The sequence below is a fragment of the Hypanus sabinus genome, chromosome 5, assembly GCF_030144855.1.
Source record: "Hypanus sabinus isolate sHypSab1 chromosome 5, sHypSab1.hap1, whole genome shotgun sequence".
Taxonomy (NCBI): Eukaryota; Metazoa; Chordata; class Chondrichthyes; order Myliobatiformes; family Dasyatidae; genus Hypanus; species Hypanus sabinus.
In genome coordinates, this window is record NC_082710.1 from 65,839,971 (window position 1) to 65,866,664 (window position 26,694).

Below are 26,694 nucleotides of genomic sequence, written 5' to 3' on the forward strand. Positions count from 1 at the left end.
GAAGAGCAAATTAAAAAGGGATAAACACCATAAATGAGTGGCATTGGTTGAATAGTATCACTTTGAGCTCTCTGTGCTGTTTCTTCCAAATATACAAAGCCTTAATTAAATGAATTTTTGGCCATTACAAATTAGTTCTGATAAGGGCTCCAAAAACTCATTGATTAAACCTTCATGAAGAATCATTGAAAGGCACACTGTCAACGCCAGAATGGAACACATTTAGGGTACACATGAAACAAGGAATAATGGTGGGAGAATAGGGATATTAGAACGTTCCTACAGTGTGCATTTAAATTAAAAGCAAGCAAGTAACAACATGCTGAAGGAACCCAGTGGGTCACGCAGCATCTGTGGGAGGAATGAAATTGTTGACATTTTGGGTCAAAACCCTACAATATCACCAAGTGAGCTCCTCCAGCTCTTGTTTCTTTTTCGCTCCAGGTTCCAGCATCTGCTGTGTCTCGTGTCCCCGCTACACAACGCAAGCAAAATTGTTTTTCAAGTCAGTTGTGAAGGCATTAACAAAGAGCCTCAAAGCCTATTGGTTCCTGTGGCCAGTCACTATCCAGGGTAATTCTTCCAAATATCATATGATATAGAATTAGATTTGTCTGCAATACAACACCACACAAAATCATAAATAACAAGCAAAATATTCTTATATACTTGAAAATAAATCTGACAAAACAGGTTAAATAATTTCTGCTTAAGATCAAATACTATTAACATTGATTCAATACAAAAAACAATGGAAACAAAGAATCACACAATATCAAGTATTAATTACCAATATTAATGGATTAGCTCCCTTCCGGATATCAATACCAGCCTCTGAATTGGAATGGATGTTGTTATCTGCGATTAGACCTCCTGCCTCCAGTCGTAAAAAGATTCCTGATGCTTTACATTGACTAATTTCATTCTTTATCATTATAATCTAAGGAAGAAAGTCAGGATTATTGCCAGCCACTAATGTGAGTATATTTTATTAACAATAAAACACAAGAATTATCATGATAACAAGTTATAAACTACATTCTGTATCAATACATTAATTTTGTGAAAATCCAGCACAGTCAGTTTTGACTAAATGAAAGCCCTCTCACAGCCAATTCAGAAGGTTATTGTTTCTCGTGCCAGTAACTTAAGCCCGTGATCCAGGTTGGCATCAGTGCCTCACTGTGCTGAACTCCAACAAGAGCTTACATAATATTACATAATATTTCAAACCAAGGTCCCCTCTCCAAAACTATTTCAGTCTTATAACCCAGTGAGAACTCATAAACTATATAAAAAGGCTGGTTTAAGATGATGCTGGAAAAGCTCAGCGATTACTCATCGGTGGCAAATAAAACAAAGGAAACAACTAAATACTTTATTAACACCGTTTCTGGTAAACCATCACTGAAAACAATAGCCTGCATCTTCCCTTTGGACTTGGAAGAGTTTTGATGTGGCAGAACCGAGGCAAGGCAAGGCAAAGTCGAGGCAGCATGCAAAAGACCTGAGGTTCAATCGACTGAAGCTCTGGGCCAAATTGGAAAGGTCGGGTACAGGCCAAATTGAGGCAGCAGGGTCCAGGCCCCAGGGCGTATCGAAGCAACAGAACCTGATGTTTGGATGATGATTTAAGTGCCAAGCCAGGGTGTCAGGCCAGCGGTGATATGGGCCGGTGCAGCTAGCTGCTCTGCAACACTTACTTGGCTCTGTGCTGAACTGAGGCCGTGGCTTCATGTCTGGATACATTCTCTGTCATAAATTTCAGTTCTGAAGGCCATTTACTTGCTTTTATTGTTTGCACGATTTGTACTTTTTTCCCTGCAAATTGGGTGTTGGGTGTTTTTTTTTAAATGGGTTCTTTTGGGTTTCTTTGCTTAGAGGCTGCCTGTAAGGACTTGAATCTCAAGAACATAGAACAGTACAGTGAATGAACAGGCCCTCCAGTCCACAATGTTGTGCCAAACAAGCTAAAAAGTGAATAAAAAAAAAACCCAAATCTAATCCCTCCTACAATGGTCATATCCCTCCATCTTCCTCACATTCATGTGCCTGTCTAAATGTCTCTTAAAAGTCTCTAACGTGCTTGCTTCTACCAGCAAACCAGGCAGTGCATTCCAGACATCCACCACTATCTGAGTAAAAAACTTACCCCTCTCATCCCCTTTGAACCTACCCCCTCCCAGCTTCAATGTATGTCGTCTAGTATTAGACATTACTACCCTGGGAAACAGATACTCCCTGTCCACTCTATCTCATAAATCTCTATCAGATCTCCCTTCAGCCTCCACCACTCCAAAGAAATTGTGATAGCCCATGCCCTCTAAGCCAGGCAGCATCCTGGTAAACCTCTTCTACAGCCACAACAAAGCCTCGACATCCTTCCTATAGTGGGGCAACCAGTACTGTACACTAGATATGGCCTCACCAGAGTTTTATAAATTTGCAAGATAACCTCCTGACTTTTGAACTCAGTGCCTTGACTAATAAAAGCAAACCCACATCTGCATCTGATCTATATCATGCTGTATTCTTTGCCAGTCTTCTACACTATTAACAATTCCACCAATCTTAGTATCATCTGCAAATTTACCAACCCACCATCTACATTCTCATCCAGGTCATTTATATACATCACAAACAGCAGAAGTCCCAGCACAGATCCCTGCAGAACTCCACTAATTACAGACCTCCAGCTTGACCAAGTACCCTCTGTCTTCTAGCCAGTTCTGAATCCTAACAGCCAATTCACCACAGACTCCATGTATCTTCATCTTCTGGATTAGCCTCCCTTGATAACATCCACTGCCCTACCTTCATCAATCTCATCATCTTGTCAAAAAAAACTGTCTCGTCAGCTTGTTAAGGTTGTATAATGTATACATACTTTGATAATAAATGTACTTTGAACATCAAAAACTCTTCCTTTATGTATGGCAACTGCACCTTCAGATGTCAAACTCTCTTCCTGATAAAATACTCCTCCTTCCAGACCTTCTTTACAGCCAACTCTTTGGTGTAGTCTTTGCTTATCATAATAGCTATTTCTTTGTTTCAGCCGTAATTTTTATGTGATTGTTGTGTTGCCAAACACTGTGAATAGTTGAGATAATAAAGTACTCTTCCTTTTCAAACTTGCCAAACCCCCTTCCTGCACACATCAGCAGTTGTAGCTGTTTCTGGGTATTGGCAGCTTGTTGGATAAAACGAGATGCCTAATATGAGAATATCTTATGTATGAATAGAACATATAAAGGTGCAAAGGGATGTTCAAATCAGCTGCAAAGAATGCCTCTGTAACCAGGATTGTGTTTGCAAAAATTTAGTAATGAGTACAATTTTTTGTTAAACCTCAACTGTACCATGGCATCCTAAAATTACCAGTGAACAGTAAAAAGCTCTTGTAATACACACTGATGAGTTATAGACTTGTGTACAGTACATAATTTCAAATTATTTAGATGATCTAAAATTTCAAAAACAATTACTGCAAGGCAGTAAAAAGAGGAATAACAAATATCAGATAGTGACAAGGATGAGTACCCGAATGAGAAAAGATCAGCTGGAGTTGCAACCACCTTGCACTGAACCTCATTGGGACCGAGAAATTGATTGTGGACTTCAGAAAGGGGAAGTTGGGGGAACACATATCAGTCCTTATCAAGAGATCAGAAGTGGAAAGGATGAGCAATTTTTCAAGATTGATCCTGGGCCTAACTTACTGATGCAATTACAAACAAGGCATGCCAAGTGGCTATACTTCATTTGGAGTTTGAGGAGATTATCTATATTACGGGCACTTACCTCCCTGCTATTGAGGACATCTTTAAAAGATGTTGTCTCAAGAAGTTGGCATCCACCATGAAAGACTCTTACCATCTAGGACATCCCCTCTTTTCATGCTACCAGAAAGATGATACAGGAGTCTAAGATGCACACTCAGTGTTTTAGGAACAGCTTCTTCCCCTCCACCATCAGATTCCTGAACAGCCCATTGAATGCTAACTCACTGTTTTGCTCTCTTTTTGCACTCTTTATTTGTTGTATATTCTAATTAGTGAATTTTATGTGTTGCACTGTACTGCTGATGCAAAACAACAAATTTGCTGAAATATGTCAGTAATAATAAGCCTGATTCTGATATTATTGAACAATGTTGAGTTTGGCACCTTGTCAGAGGCATCTGCTTAGATTGACAGATATGGGAAATGAAATGCAACACAGAACAGTTGAGATGAGGGGTGTCAAGAGGTAAGTAGAGGCAAAAGGAAGAGATAATACCTTTTTAAATTAGATACATAAGAAATAGGAGCAGGTGTAGGCCAGGGGTACTTGCAGGCAATTATATATAAATGTTTAGTGGCTGAATATGTTAACAAAGCAATTAAAGAAACAAATGAGATGGACTGTGCGCAGAGTTAAGATGATGCCAAGTGGCTGTCCCTTCAAATTCATCTGTAAAAGCAGTTTAAACTCCTCTTTAATGTCTTTTTTCTTTCCTTTTCTAGGTGGTTGTGGTTCTATCTAGGTCCTGATCTGCAATTGGCACTCAAACTACGTTGTTTTTGACAGTGGATGAGTTCCCACTCCTGGAACTTGTCGGATGACTGTTTTCCAACATTCTCCAGGCGCAGCTTGGAAGATGGAGCCTCCGGGGTGTAGCCCTGTGGACGACTGATTCCAGGCCGGTGTTGCCGAATTGAGGGTTTGCAGGAGAAGGAACATCAGGATTTCACTGCGGCTGATGTATGGATAGAAGTCTCCAGCTGAGCAGTCATATTCAAAGGTCAAATTTAACGTCAGAAATGTATGCAATATACATCCTGAAATGGTCTTTTCATCACAAACATCCACGAAAACAGAGGAGTGCCCCAGGGAATGAACGACAGTTAAATGTGAGAACCTGAAAATCCCCCCCCCCAACTGCCCCCTCCCACATGTAAGCGGAGCAACAATCCCCCTCCCCCCACCAGCAAAAAAAACACACATCGGTACCGTCACTGAGCCCAAGCGTGTGCTAAGCAATAGCAAAGACACAGACTAAAGTTACCCCAAAGGCTTTGCCTTTCATCCGAAATTCGACAACCCACAGGTTCTCTCTCTCCCTGGCAAGGGAGAGGGAGGTGTCCCTCATTTTCACTGCGAGTGGGAGATATAACAACAACCCGCTGGTTTATGATGTTAAAAATCCGTTTCGTTGCTTTTTCCAAGCTCTGTGTCTGAAGATCGCAAAGACCTCGGGTCTTCAGGCCTTCAGCAAAAAATTTTCCAGTCTCCCCGACGACACATGGGTCTCCTGCCGTGACACCGGCCCTCAATCTGCCTGTCTCCAGAGCCCGAGATCTTAGGCTTCCGAACACAATCGAGATTCTCAGGCCAAACCCTTGGCATGTTGAATAACAGCCAGTAGTGGAACCCCGAGAACAGGTCCCATTCCCGCAAAGAACCGAAGCCTGCGTGTAACTCCAGATCAGGGTCTTCAAAAGAACCCTGAAAGGGAAAAATAAAGATATCAAAGGGAGAAATAGAAGATGCAAAGGAGTCTCCGTCAGGCGCCATCATTCCTCCTAAACTCTGCCTCCATCACTCTCTCTTTCTCTTGATGGGGGGAGGTGGGGTGAGTTTGCTGCTGATTCTCACATTGGGAAACTCTGAATAAAAAAATGGCACAGCAGATTGTAACATGAAATAGCGATTAAGTTTCCCCTTTTGCTGAAATGGGTTATATCTCTCTGTTCTTTGTCAGTGAAAAAGAGAGGGCCGTTGGCATGTCAAACTGTCGGGTAAACAATAGTCTTTTGTTGACTGCAGATCATAGTCTCTCTGAGTGCTTTGCTGTTGCTGGGCGGGTGGTGGGCATTGATGCTTTTGTGCTGAAATAGGTGGGGGAGAGGGGAAGGTTGATGATTGCTGCTGTTTGAGCGAGGAGGGGTGTTCTAACATTTTTCTTTCTTTTGGGGTTCTTCTGTTTTTTGTGGATTTCTGCTAAGACAAGTATTTCAGATTGTATTCTGTGTATATTCTCTGATAATAAGTGGAACCATTTGGAAGACCCACTTAGTAGGGTATAAAAGATGGGGTACAATTCTAAGTTCATAAAGGACTCTGCATTAAAATACCTGTCAAAACCCTCCAGCCTAATCCTTTTTTTAAAAAATAAAAGGTTCAAGTCAAAATATCATCACAAATATGAAGACATTAAAGACTGGGAAATGAGCGAAAAAGATGAATAATTGAGGATTTAGTTGAAATACTTTGGTCAAAATTGTTTTTTCCCTCCAATGGCCAGAAATTAGAGAGAGAATCAATCTACCTTTATGGAGCACTTTCATATCTTCAGAATATCCTAAAATGCTTCCTGAATGAATTTACTTATAAAAGAAAAATCATCTTCCACCACATTGATGAAGCCTTTGTTAATGCTTCATCTGAAAGAAAGCACTTCCAAATATGCAGTGCTCGTATGATTAGAAGATGCATTCAACTTGGAATGAGGCCTCAAACCACAGAGTCCAACTTCGAGGCAATTTTATTACCAACTCAGCTTCTTGTTTTATTCACTCAGTCACTTTATTAGTTATACCTGCTTGGTGATGCAAATATCCCATCAGCCAATCATGTGGCCACAGCTCGATGCATAAAAGCATGTAGACATAATCAAGAAGTTGAGTTGTTCAAACCAAATATCAGAATGGGGAAGAAATGTGACTCAAGTGACACTGATCATGGAATGATGGTTGGTGACAGACAGGGTGGTTTGAGTATCTCAGAAATTGCTGATCTCCTGGGATTGACTGATTTTTTAAAAAAACACATCCGTTTACAGAAATAATGCATAAAACAAACGAAAAAATCCAATGAGCAGCAGTCCTGCGGGTAGAAATCCCTTGTTAATGACAGAAGTCAGAGGAGAGTGGCCAGACTGGTTCAAGCCGACAGAAGGCCACAGTAACCACGTGTTAGAAAAGCAGTGGGCAGAGCAGCATCTCTGAATGAACAACAAGACGGACCTTGAAGGTAACTAATAAAGTAGCCACTGAGTGCAAAGATCCACTTACCTATTTGACAGTAACTCAATAGTGTATATTACTATAGTGTATAGTGTATTTCTCTCTGAGCAGTAATTCCTCTTTACCAGTGTTCCAAATTTAATGATGTCTCTTTTTGAAACAGTGTTGCTCTCATAAGTTTGTTCAAATAATCTGAATCATTATACCCAGTAAATTCTACACACAATTTTAAACTGTTCCTAACAACATAAAATTGACCTAAAACATCCAGAAGCACGCATCTGGTGGCACTGTCTAAATTCCTCCTCTACAGTATCTTGTCAATAGCACTACTTTTAACGTTATTCCAATTTCAGTAATTAATATCCTGAACAAATCACCAATGTTATCATGAATTTGATTCTCTCAATACATCATCTCATAAAAACTTAAATACCAGAAGCATAGGGTCTCCTGTAACCTGTGCAAATAAATTAGATGCACTCCTGGCCTCAATTACAGAACCAGGATATTGAAACAAAATTTAGACATCTACAAAGCACAAAAATCAAAAGCAAAAAAAATCTTCACCACCTATTTCTCCTATCTTACAATTGCTTGGTTTTTTAAACCCTTTAGTCCAAGCTCATACATATGCAACTACATTTAGCCAGTATAACATGCTGGCTCCAGTGTGTTATTTGTGTGTTTTGTGGGGCTCTGCTCCCTGTTCCAAAAATTTAAATTGGATGATTATAAGAGAATACTGCACAAGCATTAACAATTATAAGAGAAGGGTTTAAGCCATAACTGCAATTTTTCCTAGAACCACTAATAAATTCTATTCCTAAGGTATATCCTACACTGCACTACTATACGAGGATATAGCACAAGAACATGATGCTGTATTTCAGATATGATGGTAAATACTATATAGCTTCAAAGGTGATGTAAACAAAGCCACCACAGTACTTGCTATCCGAATCAGAATCGGTTTACAATCACCAAAATGTGTTATAAAATTTGTTGCTTTGCAGCAGCAATATATTGCACAACATAATACAACTATACACTTAAGTATATACAGGTGCCCCCCGATTTTCGAACGTTTGCTTTACAACAACTCGCTGTTATGAAATACCTACATTAGTACCTGTTTTCACTAACCAAAGAGGATTTTCGCTTTTACGAAAAAAAAGATGCCTGCTTTATATGTGTGTTTACCCCAAGAAAGACTACAATGACCGTGAAACCTTGTGCGGGCAGTTGATTGTGCATGTGTGTACGTGCGTAGGCGTGTACATGTCAATTTTTTTCCTCCAAATTGATTTTGGCTCGCTGTCTTCCCAATTTTGATAAGTGAAACTACACTGTACATACAATATTTCTACTTTATATAGTGTGTATATTTATCATATCATTCCTGCTTTTACTATATGTTAGTGTTATTTTGGGTTTTATGTGTTATTTGGTTTGATCTGGTAGGTTATTTTTTTGGGTCTGGGAATGCTCAAAAATTTTTCCTATATAAATTAACGGTAATTGCTTTTCCGCTTTATGACATTTTGGTTTACAAACACTTCCACAGGAACGCTCTACCTTCGGATTGCGGGGGAAACCTGCATTTTAAAAAACTAAATTAAATAAATGGTGCAAGAAGAGAAAAAAATACTGAGTTAGTGTACATGGGCTCATCATTTATTCAGAAACCTGATGGTGGAGGGAAAGAAGCTGTTCCTGAAACGCTGAGTGTGCATCTTCAGACTTCTATACTGCCTCCTTGATGGCAGCAATGAGAAGGGAGCATGTCCTGGGTGATGGGGGTCATCATGATGGATGCTGACTTTGTCAGATGTTGCTTCCTGATGGTGTCCTGGATGCTGGGGAGGCTAGTGCCCATTATGGAGCAGGCTGACGTTACAACTTCCTGCAGTTTTTTCAGATTCTGTGTAGTGGCCACTCCACACCAGTCACGATGCAACCAGTTAGAATGCTCTCCATGGTGGGTGGGTTCTGTCAGAGCCCATGATCTACGTTCTTCACAGGCGGCGGGTTCTTGCTCTTCAGAACTCACCAAGAGACTTGTGCTTTGGTATCTCCAGGTGAAGCTTCGAGGATGTGCACTTTTGGGATGTATCCTTGTGGATGACTGGATTCCTCACCGATGTCGCCGACTGAAGCTTGGTGGAAGATCAAAGCATCGAGACAGTGGGCATGGTTGTCAGAGGCCTCTGCACTCGAGCGATCTCTCCCTTTCCAATGGTGAGATAGAGTCTGCTGATTCTCACCTCAGGGGAACTCAAATTAGCCATGCTGCGGACTGCAACATTGAAATGGCGAGTTGTTGGTTTCCCCTTTCGCTGTGGTAGGAGTATCTCCCTCTCTCCCTTATTAGTTGGGGGGGGGTCCATTGATTTTGCAGTGTTGGGATGGAGTCGAGATCACAGTCTCTGGGGACGCTGTTGCTTTCATGGTGGGTGGCAGGGGTGATGCTTTTTGCTGGATCGAATGGTGGGAGGGAGGGTTGATGTTTTGATGCTGCCTGTGTGTGGGAGGGGAGAGGGGCCTTGGAGTTCTAACGTTGTCCTGTCATTCATTCTTTGGTTTCTTTTTCTCTCTGTTTCGTGGATGTCTGCATAGAGTAAGAATTTCAGGTTATATACTATATAAATTCTCTGACACTAAATTCAACCATTGAAAAATAGCCACTGTCGAGTCTTCATCGTAATTGCATCAATATGTTTGGTCTAGGATAGATCCTCAGAGATGCTGACACCGAGAAACTCGAAACTGCTCACCCTTTCCACTTCTGATCCCTCAGTGAGGACTGGTGTGTGTTCCCTCGACTTCCCCTTCCTGAAGTCAATAAGATTTACGGGCAACCATCAACTATTAAATTAGCCGATCACCTGTACAGTGCCGTTTCTGAGATATTGCTGGTAAAAACTGGCTGCAGTTGTTAAGGTTATCTTACAACAGTCACCGTACTACAGAAGTATTCCAGTTACCTATGAGAGACCATGAGTCTATGATACCATGAGAGAAAGAAAGAAGTTTGATCAATTCATTTAATAAATACACTGCTAGTTTTAAAATTCTAAGTCACAGTACACATTAACCTTTTGAACTTATCTTCTACCAATATACCACTGAATGAACTACCTCTTCTCAGATTGTCAACAGCTGCTTTTTGCCATTAAACCATATGCTCAATGTTTGGTACAGATCAGACAGACAAAATCCTGGACTTTAGAAACATCTTTCCTAAATGTATTAACCTATAAGTTTCTTTGATGTCATTATAATTCACAACCCTGTTCATTTGCTCACGTCACACCACTTTAAATATTTCTCAAGTGCTCCCTAATGCTCTTTCCAATTATCTTAATTCTGCATTGCTATAAATTTTTCAACATATTCCCTCATCATAATATCAAGCCACTCAATTTCAAATGCCTCAATTATATCACCCTCAGCCTATTCTAAGAGAAACAACCCCAACTTTTCTCCAGTTGTGCAGCACAGAAATGGGCCCATTGGCCCACAACATCCAAGCCGGCCTTTTTATCCTTCCACATCAATTGCATTTGCCAATATTAGGTATAGAGCCTTCTACCTGCTCAGGAGCTTGTCTAAATGCCTGTTAAATGTATAATGGTATCTGATTCAACCACCTTCTCTAGCAGTGTTCCCAAAATCAACCAATCTCTGTAAAATAAAACTTACCCCTCAGATTCCCTTCAAAACTCTTTCCTTTCACATTAAACCCATGTCATCTGGCTTTGATACTCTTAGCTTGTGAAAAAGACTATACCCTCTCTATGCCTCCTGTAGTTTAGAAACCTCAATCAAGTCATCCCTCAGCCTCCTTTGCTCCAGGGAAAACAAGCCCAGCCTATCCAATCTCACCCTGTAACTAAGACCACCATTCCAGGCAACGTCCGTCTGAAACAGTGACATACATGACCAAGAAAGTGTACCAGTGCCTCTATTTCCTCAGGAGACAAAAGAAATTTGGCATGTCCCATTGACCCTCACTAATTTTTATTGATTAACATAGAAAGATTCCTATCTAGATATATCATAGCTTGATATAGTAACTGTGCTGCCAAACACAAGAAACTACAGAGAGTTATGGACACAGCTTGGCATAGTCATGGAAACCAGCCTCCCCGGCATGGTCTCTCTCTACACTTCTCTCTGCCTTTGTAAAGGAGCCAACATAATTAAAGACCTCTCCCATCCCAGACACTCTTCTCTCCCTTCCCACTGGGCAGAAGGTACACCAGGTTCAAGTGCAGCTTTTACCTCACTGTTATGAGGCTACTGAATCGACCTCTTGTATGTCAAGACGGACTCTTGACCTCACAATCTTCCTTGTCATGGCCTTGTATCTTATTGTCTGTCTGTACTGCACTTTCTCTGTAACATTTTATTCTGATTCTGTTACTGCTTTTCTATTGTACTACCTCAGCATACTGATGTACTGCAGCAACCTGTACAGATCAAATGCAAAACGAAGTTTTTCACTGTATCTTGGTACATAACAATAATAAATCAATTTATCAATCCTGGTGATTCTCCTTTGCACTGTCTCTCCAGCTGACCACGTTCCTCCTACGGTGTGCTAACAAGAAATGCACACAACAGTCCAAGTGTGATTTAACCACTGTTCTGTAAAATTCCAACGTCATGTCCCAATTTCTTATATTGTATAGTCTGAGCTGTGAAGGCAAGCATGCCATACGATCTCTTCACCACCTTATGTACTTATTCTGCTATTTTCAGGAAACCCGGATCTTGAACTCCAAGGTCCCTCTGTTCATGAACATCCCTTAACAAACACTCAGCACTTCCACTACCTGCCCAGTCTCAGTTCCTTGGATCAGATCAAGTGCTGCCCTATCTATAGTAGGACTATCTATATATTGTGCCACAAAACATTCTTTGAAGGGCTTGACAAATTTTGCCCTATCTAGCTCCCTGCACGAATGCAATTTCATTCAATATAGGGAGAATTAAAATCCCACACTATAACCACCCAATTGATCTTACACCTTTTCCCTCCTCACCACATAACTTCAGCACCTCATTAATAATGTTCAACTAAATACCCTTGGAACTTTTTCCAAGTGTGTTACATTTGGTGTAAATTCCTTTGCTTTGTACTCTACTCTTGTACTAAAAAAGTTAAAAATGCAATATCATCTTCTTTAAAATCAATTATGTCTGACATGCTCAATAATTTGGATATACAGTTACTATTATTTCTTACTTTCTCTTCCATACTTTCAACAGGACACCCTCCCATGGTGTTTTTTCCCTTCCTCCCCACGGTTCACATTGCATTTTTTGTGCCATTAATACATAATGAAATTTGCAAATAGCAAATATTGATGATGGCCCCATGCAAATATCAAATTAAGTTCTTTTCTTGGATCTCCAGAGTAACACAATGAATCTTACCCATCCCATTGATGTTCCAGCACTAATGTAAAACGTTGCACCTGAATCATTTCCTGACCTGTAGACAAAAATAGGTACATTCTATCTCTTCCCAGTATAGGTTTAGAAGCTGGGTGTCCTTTATCTTCCTAAGTAAAAGGAGCAAAACCTATCGAACAACTTGAGATAAAAAACTAGAGGCAGACTGTTAAATTGTAAAACATTAATAATATTGATTTAAGAGCTGGAGAATCAAGATAAAAAAACTTACAACCTCATCCAGCTGCTCTTAAAATCTTTACTCTCAGTTATACCTTGGCATTTTGGATGCCCCGCACAGCATAGCTGAGGTTTCTGAAGATGTTGCATTCCAGTCTAGCTTGCCCTTGACTGCAAATAAACACTCCACCTTTTCCATCCCGAAAAAGGCACTTCCGGATTAAACAGCCCTGCAGGGTGCTGGCAAGAATCTGAGCCTCTTTATCCTTCTGCAACTCTTTCTGCAGAGTTTTCAACTCTAAATCCATCTGCAGAAGATCTGTCCCCTTCTTCTGAAGTCTGGGTGGATTAGTTCTTGACAACAAGCGACTCAGGCCATGGGACTGGTAAGAAAGTTTATACACAGATTGCTCCTCATCTTCATTCTCGCTGCTTGTGCTCATTTCATTGTCACTGTAATCAGTGTCCATGGTCACCACCTCCCCATCACAATGATTTCCTTTCAGAATACATCTTTCCCTGTTGTAATGACCATCTTTTGTGTAGGACATCTGGAAATTTTGAGTGGAGTTCTGCTGTAAACCATTCTCATTCAATTGAAAAGTTTCCAAGTTGCTTGGTGAATTCTGACAGTGATTTCTGGAGTTACAAGTAGTTGATTGAGCTTGGCCTGGTGAATTCAAAACAGATTTGGATTTGGCAGCAACTGCCAAGTGCTTGCAGGCCCAATTTCTGTCAGTTGCACCAGGGCCTGCCACACTCACCGATGTACTCTCACTCCCAATGAATTCTGAGTTTTCAATTATGCTAAGGGCTACGTTGTGGAAGTTGATGCTGGACTGGCTAAAAGTACAAAACTTCACCTGGCAGGTCCCGGGTGCATGGATATGTAACTGCCCGTTCTCTACATTGCAGTTATCAAGTTGGACGTGGCCGGAAAATGTCTGTTGATTAAAAAAAAATGACAGTCAGTTTGTGCATATCAGTTATTTCACATTAAATTACTAAGATTGCTCTTCTCAAATTTTTTTCTGTTCTCAGAATGAGGTGACACGAAGTAACAATTCTTGCCCATTTTTGGCTGGTTGGAATTAAATGCTGCTGAAGCCATGCTGATCCATAATTTATTGGAGTGGCAGACTGCCCTTCCCAAAGGGGAACCCACTTGTTTTCTGAACAAACTGGCATCTTTGGACACTTTCGAGGCTCACACCCACAGAGGACAATGTTTAGAAACATAGAAAACCTACAGCACAATACAAGCCCTTTAGCCCACAATGCTGTGCCGAACATGTACTTACTTTAGAAATTACCTAGTGTTACCCATGGCCCTCTATTTTTCTAAGCTCCATGTACCTATCAGAGTCTCTTAAAAGACCCTATTGCAGGGATGGCCAAGCTATGACGCATGCGCCAAAAGTGGCGCGTTGGATGATTAGAAGTGGCACATTGCACCCAGTGATAATAATAAAAAAGTAAGCCTACTCATGCAAAAAATATTAACCAAAACCCGATTTGTAGAAAAAAAATCTATAACAGGAATCCAAGTAGCTTAGAGCTAGAAATGGGTTTTACTGAGAATAAATCTAAAACTTAGCAATTATTTTTAGCGATTTTGTTATTTCATGCACATCTTTTGGCGAATGTTATCTTCTTTCACATTAATCTGTTTTCAATTTTAAAAGATGTTCAATGAGTGAAACTAGGAAAGAAGGATTTTTGTTCTGCAGTCATCCCATAATTGTTCAATACATGTTTGATTCAATACATGACTGATGCATATGACAAAATATTAATAGGTGGAGATTTTAATTTTTGTTTAGACCCAGTTTTAGATAGATCAACAAATGTTGTTACAAAATCAAAAGTAGCAAAATTAACTATCATTGATGAAAGATTTAAATTTGATTGATATATGGAGAAAAATTAATCCAAAAGAAAGAAATTATTCATTTTATTCAAATAGACAAAACTTATTCAAGGATAGATTTTTTTCTATTATCAACAAATATTCAAGACAGAGTGAAAAATATGGAATATAAAGCAAGAATATTGTCGGATGATGGATAAAGAGGAATCGATTTACAGATGGAGATTTAATTCAATATTATTAAAACGTCAAGATTTTTGTGATTTCATGAAAAAGCAGATTCAGTTTTTTTTTAGATACAAATTTACATTCAGTTGATGATAAATTTATAGTATGGGAAGCAATGAAGGCATATTTGAGAGGTCAGATAAGAAGTTATACTTCTAAAATTAAGAAGGAATATATGGTAGAAACAGATCAATCGGAGAAGGATTACAAAATTAGAAAAAGAATCTCAAAGATATATGACAGAAGAAAAAAGAAGACAACTTGTTAACAAGAAGTTACAATATAATACACTTCAGACATACCGAACAGAAAAAGCAATTATGAGAACTAAACAGAGATATTACGAACTAGGTGAAAGATCACACAAGATTCTTGCTTGGCAGTTAAAAACAGACCAGACTTCCAAAACAATAAATGAATTTAGAACAAGTGTAAATAAAATTACTTATAAACCTTTAGAAATTAAAGAAATTTTTAAGAATTTTTATTCTGAACTGTATCAATCAGTATCACAAAATGATAATGTTGAGATAGAAAGTTTTTTTTTATCACAAATAACTCTTCCAAAATTGAATTTGGAAGAACAGAAGGGATTAGATATGCCTTTTACATTAAAAGAGGTTGAAGAAGCTCTAGGATCACTTCAGAGTAATAAATCCCTAGGAGAAGATGGTTTTCCACCTGAATTTTACAAAAAGTTTAAAGATTTACTAATTCCTCCTTTTATGGAGTTAATACACCAAGCGGAAAGAACGCATAAACTTCCAGAATCTTTTTTGACAGCTATTTTAATAGTATTGCCGAAAAAAGATATACAGATCTTTTAAAGCCAGCATCATATAGACCTATTTCTTTGTTGAACACCGACTATAAAATAATAGCAAAAATGTTATCTAATAGATTATCTAAACACTTACCAAAATTTAATACATATGGATCAAACAGGATTTATCAAAAATAGACAATCGGCAAATAATGTAACTCGGTTACTTAGTATAATTCATCTGGCACAAAAGAGGGAGGAAATGAGTGTGGCAGTTGCTTTAGATACAGAAAAAGCATTTGATAGATTGGAATGGGATTTTTATTTAAGGTATTGGAAAAGTATGGGTTAGGAAAATCTTTTATAAAATGGATTAAAACCTTAAATACTAATCCCAAAGCTAAAGTAATGACAAATGGTCAAATTTCAACATCATTTCAATTAACAAGGTCAACTAGACAAGGTTGTCCATTATCATCTGCTTTATCTGTGTTGGCGATAGAACCATTAGCTGAATTAATTAGAGCAAACCCAGATATTATGGGTTTCAGAGTTAACCAGGAGGAATATAAGATTAATTTATTTGCTGATGATGTTTTGCTTTATTTAACAAACCCATTGTATACGTTGCGTAAATTATCTTCTAGATTGGAAGAATATGGGAAAATATCAGGCTACAAAAAGTGAAATTCTACCCCTTACTAAAGGAGATTATAGTCAATGTCAATTAATAACTCAATTTAGATGGCCGATAAATGGTATAAAATATTTAGGTATAAGAGTTGATAATGATATAAAGAATTTATATAAATTAAATTATTTACCATTATTGAAAAAAATTCAAGATCTTGATAAATGGATGGTGTTACCAATAACATTAGTAGGCAGAGTAAATGCTGTAAAAATGAATGTATTCCCTAGATTACAATATTTATTCCAAACACTACCAATACAATTACCGCAGAAGTTTTTTCAAGAGTTAAATAAATGTGTGAGGAAGTTCCTTTGGAAAAGTAAGATGTCAAGAATATCGTTGGAAAAATTGACATGGAAATTTGATCTAGGAGGGTTACAACTTCCAAACTTTAAAAATTATTATAAAGCAAATCAACTTAGATTTATTGCATCTTTTTTTGATGAAGATAAACCGGAATGGATTAGAATAGAATTAGATAAAATAGGAGAAAATATACCAGAAGATTTTATATATAAGTGGGAATCTAAATGGATATGGGAAAAGAATCTCCTATATTAAAACATTTGATTGATTTATGGAATAAGATAAATGTTGATGATGAGATAAAGAAATCTTTATTAGCAAAGAGACCTTTAATTCAAAATAAACTTATTTCTTTTACAATGGATAACCAACTTTTATACAACTGGTTTCAAAAAGGGATTAGATATATAGGAAATTGTTTTGAAGGAGGTATATTAATGCCATTTGATCAATTAAAGAATAAATATAAAATATCAAACAACACTCTTTTTTGTTATTTCCAATTAAGGGTTTATTTAAGAGATAAATTGGGTCAAACAACATTATTGCCAAAAACTAATGAAATAGAAATTTTAATTCAAAAAGGAAAAATTCAAAACTTTATTTCTTGTACGTATAGTTTGATTCTAAAGCAGGCAATTAAACAAGGAATTCATAAGTCAAGATAAAAATGGGAAACTGATTTGAATACTAAAATTGAAGAAACAAATTGGTCAAGACTATGTCTTGACAGTATGAGAAATACAACAAATGTCCAGCTAAGACTAGTGCAATATAATTTTTTACATCAATTATATATTACACCACAAAAAATAAATTAATTAAACCCAAATTTACCTGATCAATGCTTCCGATGTAATCAAGAAATTGGTACTTTTTTACACTCTACTTGGTCTTTTATAAAATTAAACCTTTTTGGACAATTTTAAGAGTTTTACTGGAACAAATTATTGGAATACAACTTCCACATAATCCAACATTATTTTTACTAGGCGATATTGAAGAGATAAAATTGAAATCCAAATTGAATAAATATCAGAAAGAATTCATAAAAATTGCACTGGCAGTAGCCAAAAAGGCTACTGCAGTTACTTGGAAATGGGATTCATACTTAATTATAGATTGTTGGAAGAATGAAATTTTTAGCTGCATTCCACTTGAAAAAAATTACTTATAATTTAAGAGATAAATATGAAATATTTCTGAAAATTTGGCGCCCTTATTTACAAAAGATAGGATTAAATATATAGGTGCTCCGAAGATAAAATTATTGTCATCTGGAGAAAGAAATAAATATACATATTAAAGCTATTATGAACTCCATGGAGCATGTGGGGATCTTCCGATATCCAGGCATTCTTTCTTTCTTTCTTTTTTCTTCTCTTTTTTTTTTCTACAGGGACATGTTAGGGGGGAAGGGTTGATAATTTTTTTTCTTTCTGTCTATTTGAAAATTCAATGTTCAAAAAATATATGTTTGATACTTGCTTGATCCTGAGGTACCGGATGTCTGCACCAACAGTGTGTCGCAGGTTTTTGCCAGTCAGTTTAGAATTGACACTCGCGCGCTACGGAATTGTGCTTTGTTCATCCTTTGTGAACACTTGCAGTTTTGTACTTAATTGAAAATTAAGCCTTGTTTTTACATTCAGTTACCCATCACAGTACAAAAGAAAAGCAGAAAGTGATAGTAAGTGTGAATTCAATGAACAGTGGGAAACTGTTGTGCATTGTTTGTGAAAACACTTTCACACATAATAGAAGACATGATCTTAACAGACACTATAAAACACAACTCCAGACTGAAATAGAAGGAAAATTGAAGCTAGTGCTTGGGTCTGAGTTACAGAAAGAGAATGTGATTAAGAAAAAGGAAGAATCAAAAGACAAATTATATTTGTTAAAAGAAGTTATGAAAGCTTGGCGATGACAGAAGCATCCTATGAAATTGCTTGAGCATTGGCCAAAAAAAACGGAAGTCTTTCTCTGATGGAGAAGAAATTGTTAAGCCTTATCTCCAAATATTCGCAAGATGTCTTGGTGATAAAAATATTGAAAGGAAAGTAGACGGAAGTGTTCTGTCAAGGCAAACAGTTACGAGACGTACAGAAGAACTCTGTCATGATGTATCTGAGCAACTGAAAGACCTTGTCCATGCTTGTACTTTCTTTTCTTTAGCTTTGGACGAATCTGCTGACATATGTGAGGTAGCCCAGTTAAGCATTTTTATAAGAGGAATTGATGATAATTTTAGTGTCTTTGAAGAATTTATCAGTCTTGAGTCGCTTCATGGAAAAACAAGAGGATCAGACATATTTGACAAAGTAAAATCATGCCTAGAAAAACTACAACTAGATTCTAGTAAACTCTATGGTGTTTGTACTGATGGAGCACCATCAATGATAGTTAAAGCCACTGGGACTACAACTTTGCTTGAAAACTTTTTAGGTTGTCCTCTACTAAAATATCACTGCATTATACACCAAGAGTCACTGCGTGGAAAAAACTTTAAATTTGCAGCATGTTATGTTACTGGTTATGAAATGTGTGAATAAAATTAGAGCAAGAGGATTAAACAGACGAGAATTCAGAGAATATTGTGAAATGTTAGATTTGGGATATGGCGATCTCGTCCATTGTGAGGTGCGCTGGCTTTCTAGAGGACAATTCTGAGTAGATTTAGAAACTGAAAAACACTGTCATAATTTTCTAGAAGAGAAAAATGAGCTGCCTGAGGAAAGAGCCCTTTTACGTGATAACAATTGGTTATTTGATTTAGCATTTTTAGTTGATGTTACCAGCCATCTCAATGATCTAAATTTGATAGTTTCCTAGCTTAGTAAATGATATTAATACATTCAAAATGAAGTCAAAACTGTTCACCTCTCAGTTAGAAAATGAGGAATTGAGCCAGTTTCCCCACGTAAAAGAGCAGAGTGAACGTGCTGAAGATAACGGCAATTTTACAAAATGTATTTGAGAAAGGGAGTAGAGATAGCCCAAAAAATTATCAGAGGTTGGTAAGTTGACGGAGAAGATCCTGACAGGCAGGATTTATGAACATTTGGAGAGGCATAATATGATCAGGAATAGTCAGCATGGCTTTGTCAAAGGCAGGTCGTGCCTGAGGAGCCTGATTGAATTTTTTGAGGATGTGACTAAACACATTGAAAGTAGAGTAGTAGATGTAGTGTATATGGATTTTAGCAAGGCATTTGATAAGGTATCCCATACAAGGCTTATTGAGAAATTAGGGACACATGGGACCCAAGGGGACCTTGCTTTGTGGATCCAGAATTGGCTTGCCCACAGAAGGGAATGAGTGGTTATAGACGGGTCATATTCTGCATGAAGGTCAGTGACTAACGGTGTGCCTTAAGGATCTGTTCTGGGACCCCTTTTAATGAATTTTATAAATGACCTGGATGATTACAATGGACGTTTACAAAATGGAGAAGATAACAGCATCTGTTAATCATAAGCTGGAACAATTTGATTCATACTGGGAAAAATGGTTTAACTACATAATGCCTCATAGGCCTGATTTTATTCTCACAAATCAACATGTTGTAAAAAAAAGATCACTCCCTACTTGTACATAGTTCTTTCCTTTTGCTTGCTTTTTCTTTCCACTCTTTTCTATAAGTGTATACCTCAGATAAATACTTGGTGGAGATTTGTGATATATATGATTATATGAAATGTATGTGCAATGTCTGAAATCTTATGGAAATGTTTGTTTGATGATGAACTTGAATAAAAAAATAAATTACCAAAAAAAATGGAATTCAGAAGTTAAAAGTCTAACTCAATTATGAAAGACATTTAAAATGGAAATTCCATTAATCAATTAATAATTGTTTATATTATAGGTCAAACTAAATTTTCTGCCAAGATTGCTCACTTGTATTGATTGATTCATTTTGTTTGGTTTTTTCTTTTGTCTGTGGGCACTGGGGGTTGGTCTTATTTTTTGGAGGGGTTTTGCGTGTTCCTAGCTTTGTGACTGCCTTGAAACAAATAAATCTCAAGATTGTATAATTTATACATTCTTTGATAATAATTCAATTTGAAACTTTGAGGGATATTGTTGTACTTAAGTCTATATATCAGATTGTAATATCTACATATATCTTGACTTCAGGAAAAATCACTTTCTGTCTTATAGAAAATTCAATTTATGGACAGTTCTCAGGAACAGAACGGGGCACCTCAGTAACCACACCAACGCTGTTAATGCCATTTGACCTTTCCCTTTATGCATAAGGGTAGGATAGGGGAAACAGAGAAAGGACAGGTTCCGTCCTCTTAAATAGCACAGAAACAGGGACAGAGAGATGTGTACTATTCACCTAGTGATGCCCAGTATTGAACCTTTGCCTTTTGCAATAATAACCAGTGTTTAACCTTGAATAATTATCTGAAGCACCACGCATTTTGTAAGATAATTTATAAAATGAATTACAGCACAGATTTATTCTTTTTGGTCCATTATGTATATGTGCTGTATTTAGGTTCCTCCTATCCTTCTTCATTTAACCCAATAACGACACAAAGACATAGGTGCCGAATTAGACCTGTTGGGTCACTGAGTCAGATCTTGGTTGATTTATTATACTTCTCAATCCCATTCCCCTGCCTTCTCCTTGTAACTTCTGACACCCTCACTAATCAAGAACCCATCAACCTCTGCTTTAAGTATACCCAATGACTTGATCTCCACAGCTGCCTGTGACAATGAACTCCACAGATTCACCAGTCTCTGGCTAAACAAATCCCTCCTCATCTCTATTCTGAAGTTGTTCTTGTATTCCCAGACTATGCCATCTGGTCCTAGACTTCCCCTCTACAGGAAACATCCTCTCCAGGTCTTCTCTATCTGGAAATTTCAATTATTAGAAAGATTTAATGAGATTCCCCCTCACCTTCCAGTTCCCTTCTAAATTCCAGTGAGTACAGGCCCAGAGCCATCAAACACTACTCATATGTTAACCTTTTCATTCCTAAGATATTCTCATGAAACTACTCTGGACCTACTGAAAGGCCAATAAGGAGCCCAGAAGTGCTCACAATACTGCATCTGCAGTCTGACCACTACAAGCCTCAGCATTACATCTTTGCTTTTATATTCGAGTCCTCTGGAAATGTACTCATATTTCATTTGCCTTTCTTACCACCCATTCAACCTGCAAGTTATCCTCCAGGGAACCAGCACAGAACTCCCAAGTTCTTTTGCACTTCCAATTTCAGAGCGTTCTCCCTGGTTAGAAAATAGTCTACGCCTTTACTCCTCATACTAAAGTGCTTGACCATATGCTTGCTTACACTGTATCCCACCTGCCACTTCCTTGCCCATTCTCCTAATGTGTCTAAGTCCTCCTGCAGACCCATGCTTCCTCAACACTACCTCCCCCTTCACCTACCTTTGTATTATCTCCAAATGCAGCCACAAGCCCATCAATTCCAGTCTCCAAATCACTGCCAGTGTGAAAAGAAGCGATCCCAATACCAGCCTCTGCAAAACAACCAGCAGTCTATGTTCCCTCTAAGCTGTGTGCACGCGCACACATTTTCCAACCAGCACACAAAGAAAATTGATATGCGCACAAAAGGTTAGTTACCTAAAATAGTGCAGTAATTAATAATTATACTTATTGAAAATAATCTTTTAGCTAGATGTTTCTGTTAACTAGTTAGTCGGTTTTTCAAATACCACAATGCTCGTCACTGATTTACGTCACCTCACCTTTCCTGTTCCAGTCTGCACAGCTGCATCCCGGCGGCAGCCATCTTTGGTGGACAGTGTTCATATCGTAAAGTTTACAAAGATTTCAAATCCTGTAGCTAGCTTACAAAGTTTTTATTAAAAAAAATATTGATTCACTATGTCGAATTCAAAAGAAGCGAAGGGGGTGAAGCACAAAAGAACTGCAAATTTGTTTAAAGTTGAATGGCTTAACAAAATAGTAGAAACTGCTACACCGAAAGCTCATGAAGTCATGAACACTCAGCTATGAGGCATATTTATGTATGATTCAGAAACAGGCAATAATAAAAAATTTTGAGGCGCTGATCACATACTTTGAAGAAGATCAGTCAAATGACCCTGTGGCTAAATATTGTCACAAGAAATTGATAAACATCACCTATGATGCACTATCAATAACTCTCGGAGACAGGAGGTGAACTATAGGCTTTTATTAACAGCAAAAGGGAGCACAGCATCTCGGAGACTGAGGGAGGAGCAGTGCCTCCAATCGCCTTTATACAGGGGTCTGTGGGAGGAGCCACAGGAGCAGTCAGCAAAGGGGCGTGTCCAGACAGGTATACATAGTTTACCACATTCACCCCCCCCTTGTTTTAAAAGAGCGTTCCCACGGGGTGAAGTTTCTTACAAGTATACTTACAGGTTAAGTCTATCAGGCGGCCGAGTCTGTCACTGCGATTTACGTAGCACCAGTGCTGGTGATGATTGCACCAGTGATGGTGGTTGTGCTGGCTCCGGCCTGACTTAAGGTGGCAGCCCGTTAGGCGTCAGTAATCCTTCATGTGTGTGCGTGGCGCCTGGTATGGGAGTGTCGTGAGGAGTCTGTGTCGGGCTTGGTGTGCGCGGTGTCTCGTGGGTATATACATCGGTGGGTACGGGGTTCATAGTCACCGTGGAGTGTCCAGGGTAGGGGTCACGGACGGAGACCGTGACCTCCCGCCCATCAGGTAAAACCATGTAGGCATACTGGGGGTTCGCATGAAGTAGGTGAACCCTCACGACCATCGGGGAGTATTTATTGCTCCTCGCATCTTTCTGGAGCAGCACTGGCCCTGCAGCAGGGTGGTCCCAGTGGCAGACTTCCTGGGAAAAGAAAAGAGTCGCTCATGAGGGGTGGCATTGGTGGACCTGCATAACAGGGAGCGGATAGAGTGGAGTGCCTCGGGGAGGACCTCCTGCCTGCAAGAGACCGGCAATACCTTTGACATAAGGGCTAAGAGTGTGGCCTTCCACACAGTGGCATTCTCCCTCTCCACCTGTCTATTCCCCCAGGGATTATAGCTTGTGGTCCTACTAGTAGCAATGCCCCTAGCCAGCAGGTACTGGCGCAGCTCATCACTCATAAACGAGGAGTCTCTATCACTGTGGATATAGCAGGGATATCCGAACAGAGTGAAGAGCTGGCGCAGGGCTTTTATGACGGACGTGGCAGTAGTATCGAGGCAGGGGATGGCAAAGGGGAACCGCGAGTACTCGTCGATTATGTTGAGAAAGTACACATTGCGGTCGGTGGAGGGAAGGGGGCCCTTAAAGTCGACACTCAGTCGCTCAAAGGGGCGGGTGGCCTTGATAAGTTGTGCCTTTTCAGGACGGTAGAAGTGTGGTTTGCACTCAGCGCAGACTTGATAGTCCCTGGTCATCATCCTGATTTCCTCAAGGGAGTAAGGCAGGCTCCGGGCTTTCACGAAATGGTAAAGTCGGGTGACCCCCGGGTTGCAAAGATCTGCATGGAGGGCATATAGCCAGTCGAGCTGCGCACTGGCACATGCTCCCCGGGATAGGGCATCAGGGGGCTCATTGAGCCTTCCAGGCTGGTACAGGATGTCATAGTTGTAGGTGGAGAGTTCTATTCTCTACCTCAAAATTTTATCATTTTTGATTTTGCCCCGCTGTTGGTTGCTAAACATGAACGCAACTGAGCACTGGTCGGTCAGCAAGGTGAACCTTTTGCCAGCAAGATAGTGCCACCAGTGCCTAATAGCTTCCACTATGGCCTGGGTTTCTTTCTCCACTGCGTAGTGCCGAATTTCAGGGCCTTGAAGGGTGCGAGAGAAGAATGCTATCGGCCTTCCTGCCTGATTGAGGGTAGCAGCCAGCGCAAAGTCAGAGGCATCACTCTCTATTAGGAAGGGAATGGTCTCGTCCACCGCATGCATCTTTGCTTTAGCAATGTCCCCTTTAATGCGGCTGAAGGCCGCATGGGCCTCAGGTGAGAGGGGAAATGCGGTGGACAATCGGGGGCAGGCCTTGTCTGCGTAGTGAGGGACCCATTGGGCGTAATAGGAAAAGAAGCCCAGGCACCATTTGAGGGCTCTGAGGGTGGTGGGAAGAGGGAATTCCAACAGGGCCAATGACCCCATTCTCCACGACATACCCAAAGATAGCAAATCGGGTGGTTCCAAACATACACTTGTCCCTGTTATAGGTAAGTTTAAGAGCTTTGGCCGCTTGGAAAAATCGTTGGAGGTTGGTGTCATGATCCTGCCAGTCGTGACCACAGATGGTGATGTTATCCAGATATGGGAACGTCCATTTCCCTCTGGAAGACAGAGGTACCACTCCTGTCACCGAAGGGGACGCGCAGGAAGTGATACAGCCTGCCGCCTGCCTTGAAGGCGGTGTAGGGACAGTCCTCCGGGCAGATGGGGAGCTGATGGTAAGCGGATTTCAGGTCCATGGTCGAGTACACATTGTACTGAGCTATCTGGTTGACCATATCCGCGATGCAGGGTAGGGGGTACGCGTCAAGCTGCGTGAACCTATTGATGGTCTGGCTATAGTCCACGACCATCCTATTTCTTTGCCCGGTCCAAACAATGACCACCTGGGCCCTCCAAGGACTTGAGCTTGGCTCAATGATCCTCTCCCTGAGCAGCCGCTGCACCTCCAAATGAATAAAGGCCCTGTCCCCCACGCTGTACCTCCTGCTTTTAGTTGCCACAGGTTTACAGTCAGGGGTCAGGTTGGCGAACAGCGGTGGGGGAGGGATCTTGAGGGTGGAGAGGCTGCAAGTGGTGTCAGTAGCGCGGCTGTTGGCCTGGTGTTGGGTGGGATGCGCGGGTCGGGGTGTGTGTGTGTGTGTGTGTGTGTGTGTGTGTGTGTGTGTGTGTGTGTGTGTGTGTGTGTGTGTGTGGTCAGTAGTGGGGTATATGACGAAGTCCCACTGAACTGAGGATTTCTGACAGTGATTGGTAGGTGGGGCCCGTCATACTCCATTGTCACACTTTTCAGGTGGCTCTGGAAGTCGAGCCCCAATAGCACAGGTGCGCACAGTTGAGGCATGACCAGTAGCGCAAAGTCCCGATATTCTGTGCCCTGCACCACCAATGTCGCTACACAAGCCCTCTGGATGTCTGTGGAATGCGATCCAGAAGCCATGGTGACCCTCTGGCTTACCGACTGTGTCACGAGTCCACAGCGTTGCATCGTGTCTGGGTGAATAAAACTCTCAGTGCTGCCCGTGTCAAATAGGCTGCTAGTCCTGTGCCCCTCTACCAGGATGTCCATCATTGACCTTGCGAGCTGGTGTGGAGCGCTTTGGTTGAGGGTTACGGAGGCCAGAGCTGAATCACTGTCCTGTCTTGGTGCCCGGTAAGCACCCGTGGGTCGGAGGTGGGGCGAGGTGGCGCCGACAAAGATGGCCACCCCCATGCCTTTCACGTGGCGGGCAGGCAAGATGGCCACCCCTATGCCTCGCACACGGCGCTGCTCGACCCCGCTGGCGGTTTAGACTTACAGGCCTTGGCGAAGTGGCTCTTCTTTCTGCAGCTGGAGCAGGTAGCTTCTCAGGCCAGGTAGCGTTTTCGGGGGGTGTTTTTCGAGTCCGCAGAAGTAACACTGCTCAGACTTGTGACTGGCAGCAGCCATGGTCGACTCGCCGGTGGGTTGCGGGGACTTCACAGACTCGTGACTGGCAGCAGCCGAGGTCGATTCGCCCGCAGGTTGCGGGGTCTGCAGCATCTATGGGACCGGCGGAAGATCTCGTGCCTGGACAGCATCAGCATTGTCCAGAGCAGCCTCCAGCATGTCGGCCAGCTCGATCACCGAATGTAAGGTAAGACTGGCGTGTTCCAGCAGCCGCTGGCGCCCGTACACTGACCTGATCCCTGTAACGTAGGTGTCTCTTACTAGGAGCTCCACATGCTGTTCCGCCGTCAGTCCCCTGCAGTCGCAGGCCCGCACGAGTGACTGTAGGGCCCGGACAAACTCAGCGCTCGACTCTCCGGCATGCTGCCGCCGTGTCACTAAGTGTTGTCTTGTGTAGACGGTGTTCACTGGCCGTCAGTAATGTGTTTTGAGGGCATCCATCGCACCCTGGTAGCTCGGCTAGTCCCTGATCATGGAGTAGATCCGTGGACTGACCCTGAAGAGGAGAACCCTGTGCATCGTGGCAGGGTCGGTCACATGAATCTC

The 26,694-nt window shown here is 40.6% G+C and overlaps 1 protein-coding gene and 1 long non-coding RNA gene across 3 annotated transcripts in view; one reads left to right on the forward strand and one right to left on the reverse strand.

Moving 5' to 3' along the window:
* Positions 1-26,694, reverse strand: part of fbxo10 (F-box protein 10) — a 119,627-nt gene that overhangs the window by 50,007 nt on the left and 42,926 nt on the right. For both annotated transcript variants that reach the window (XM_059970063.1, XM_059970064.1), the window contains exons 3-4: positions 12,749-13,597; positions 791-940 (exon numbers count right to left, since the gene is read on the reverse strand). In XM_059970063.1, coding sequence (XP_059826046.1) covers positions 791-940; positions 12,749-13,597 — 999 coding nt within the window. The remainder of the gene's footprint in view (positions 1-790; positions 941-12,748; positions 13,598-26,694) is intronic.
* Positions 6-9,661, forward strand: LOC132394208 (uncharacterized). Its single transcript, XR_009512217.1, has 3 exons — positions 6-573; positions 4,509-7,017; positions 9,092-9,661. It is a non-coding gene; the product is annotated as an uncharacterized LOC132394208 (long non-coding RNA).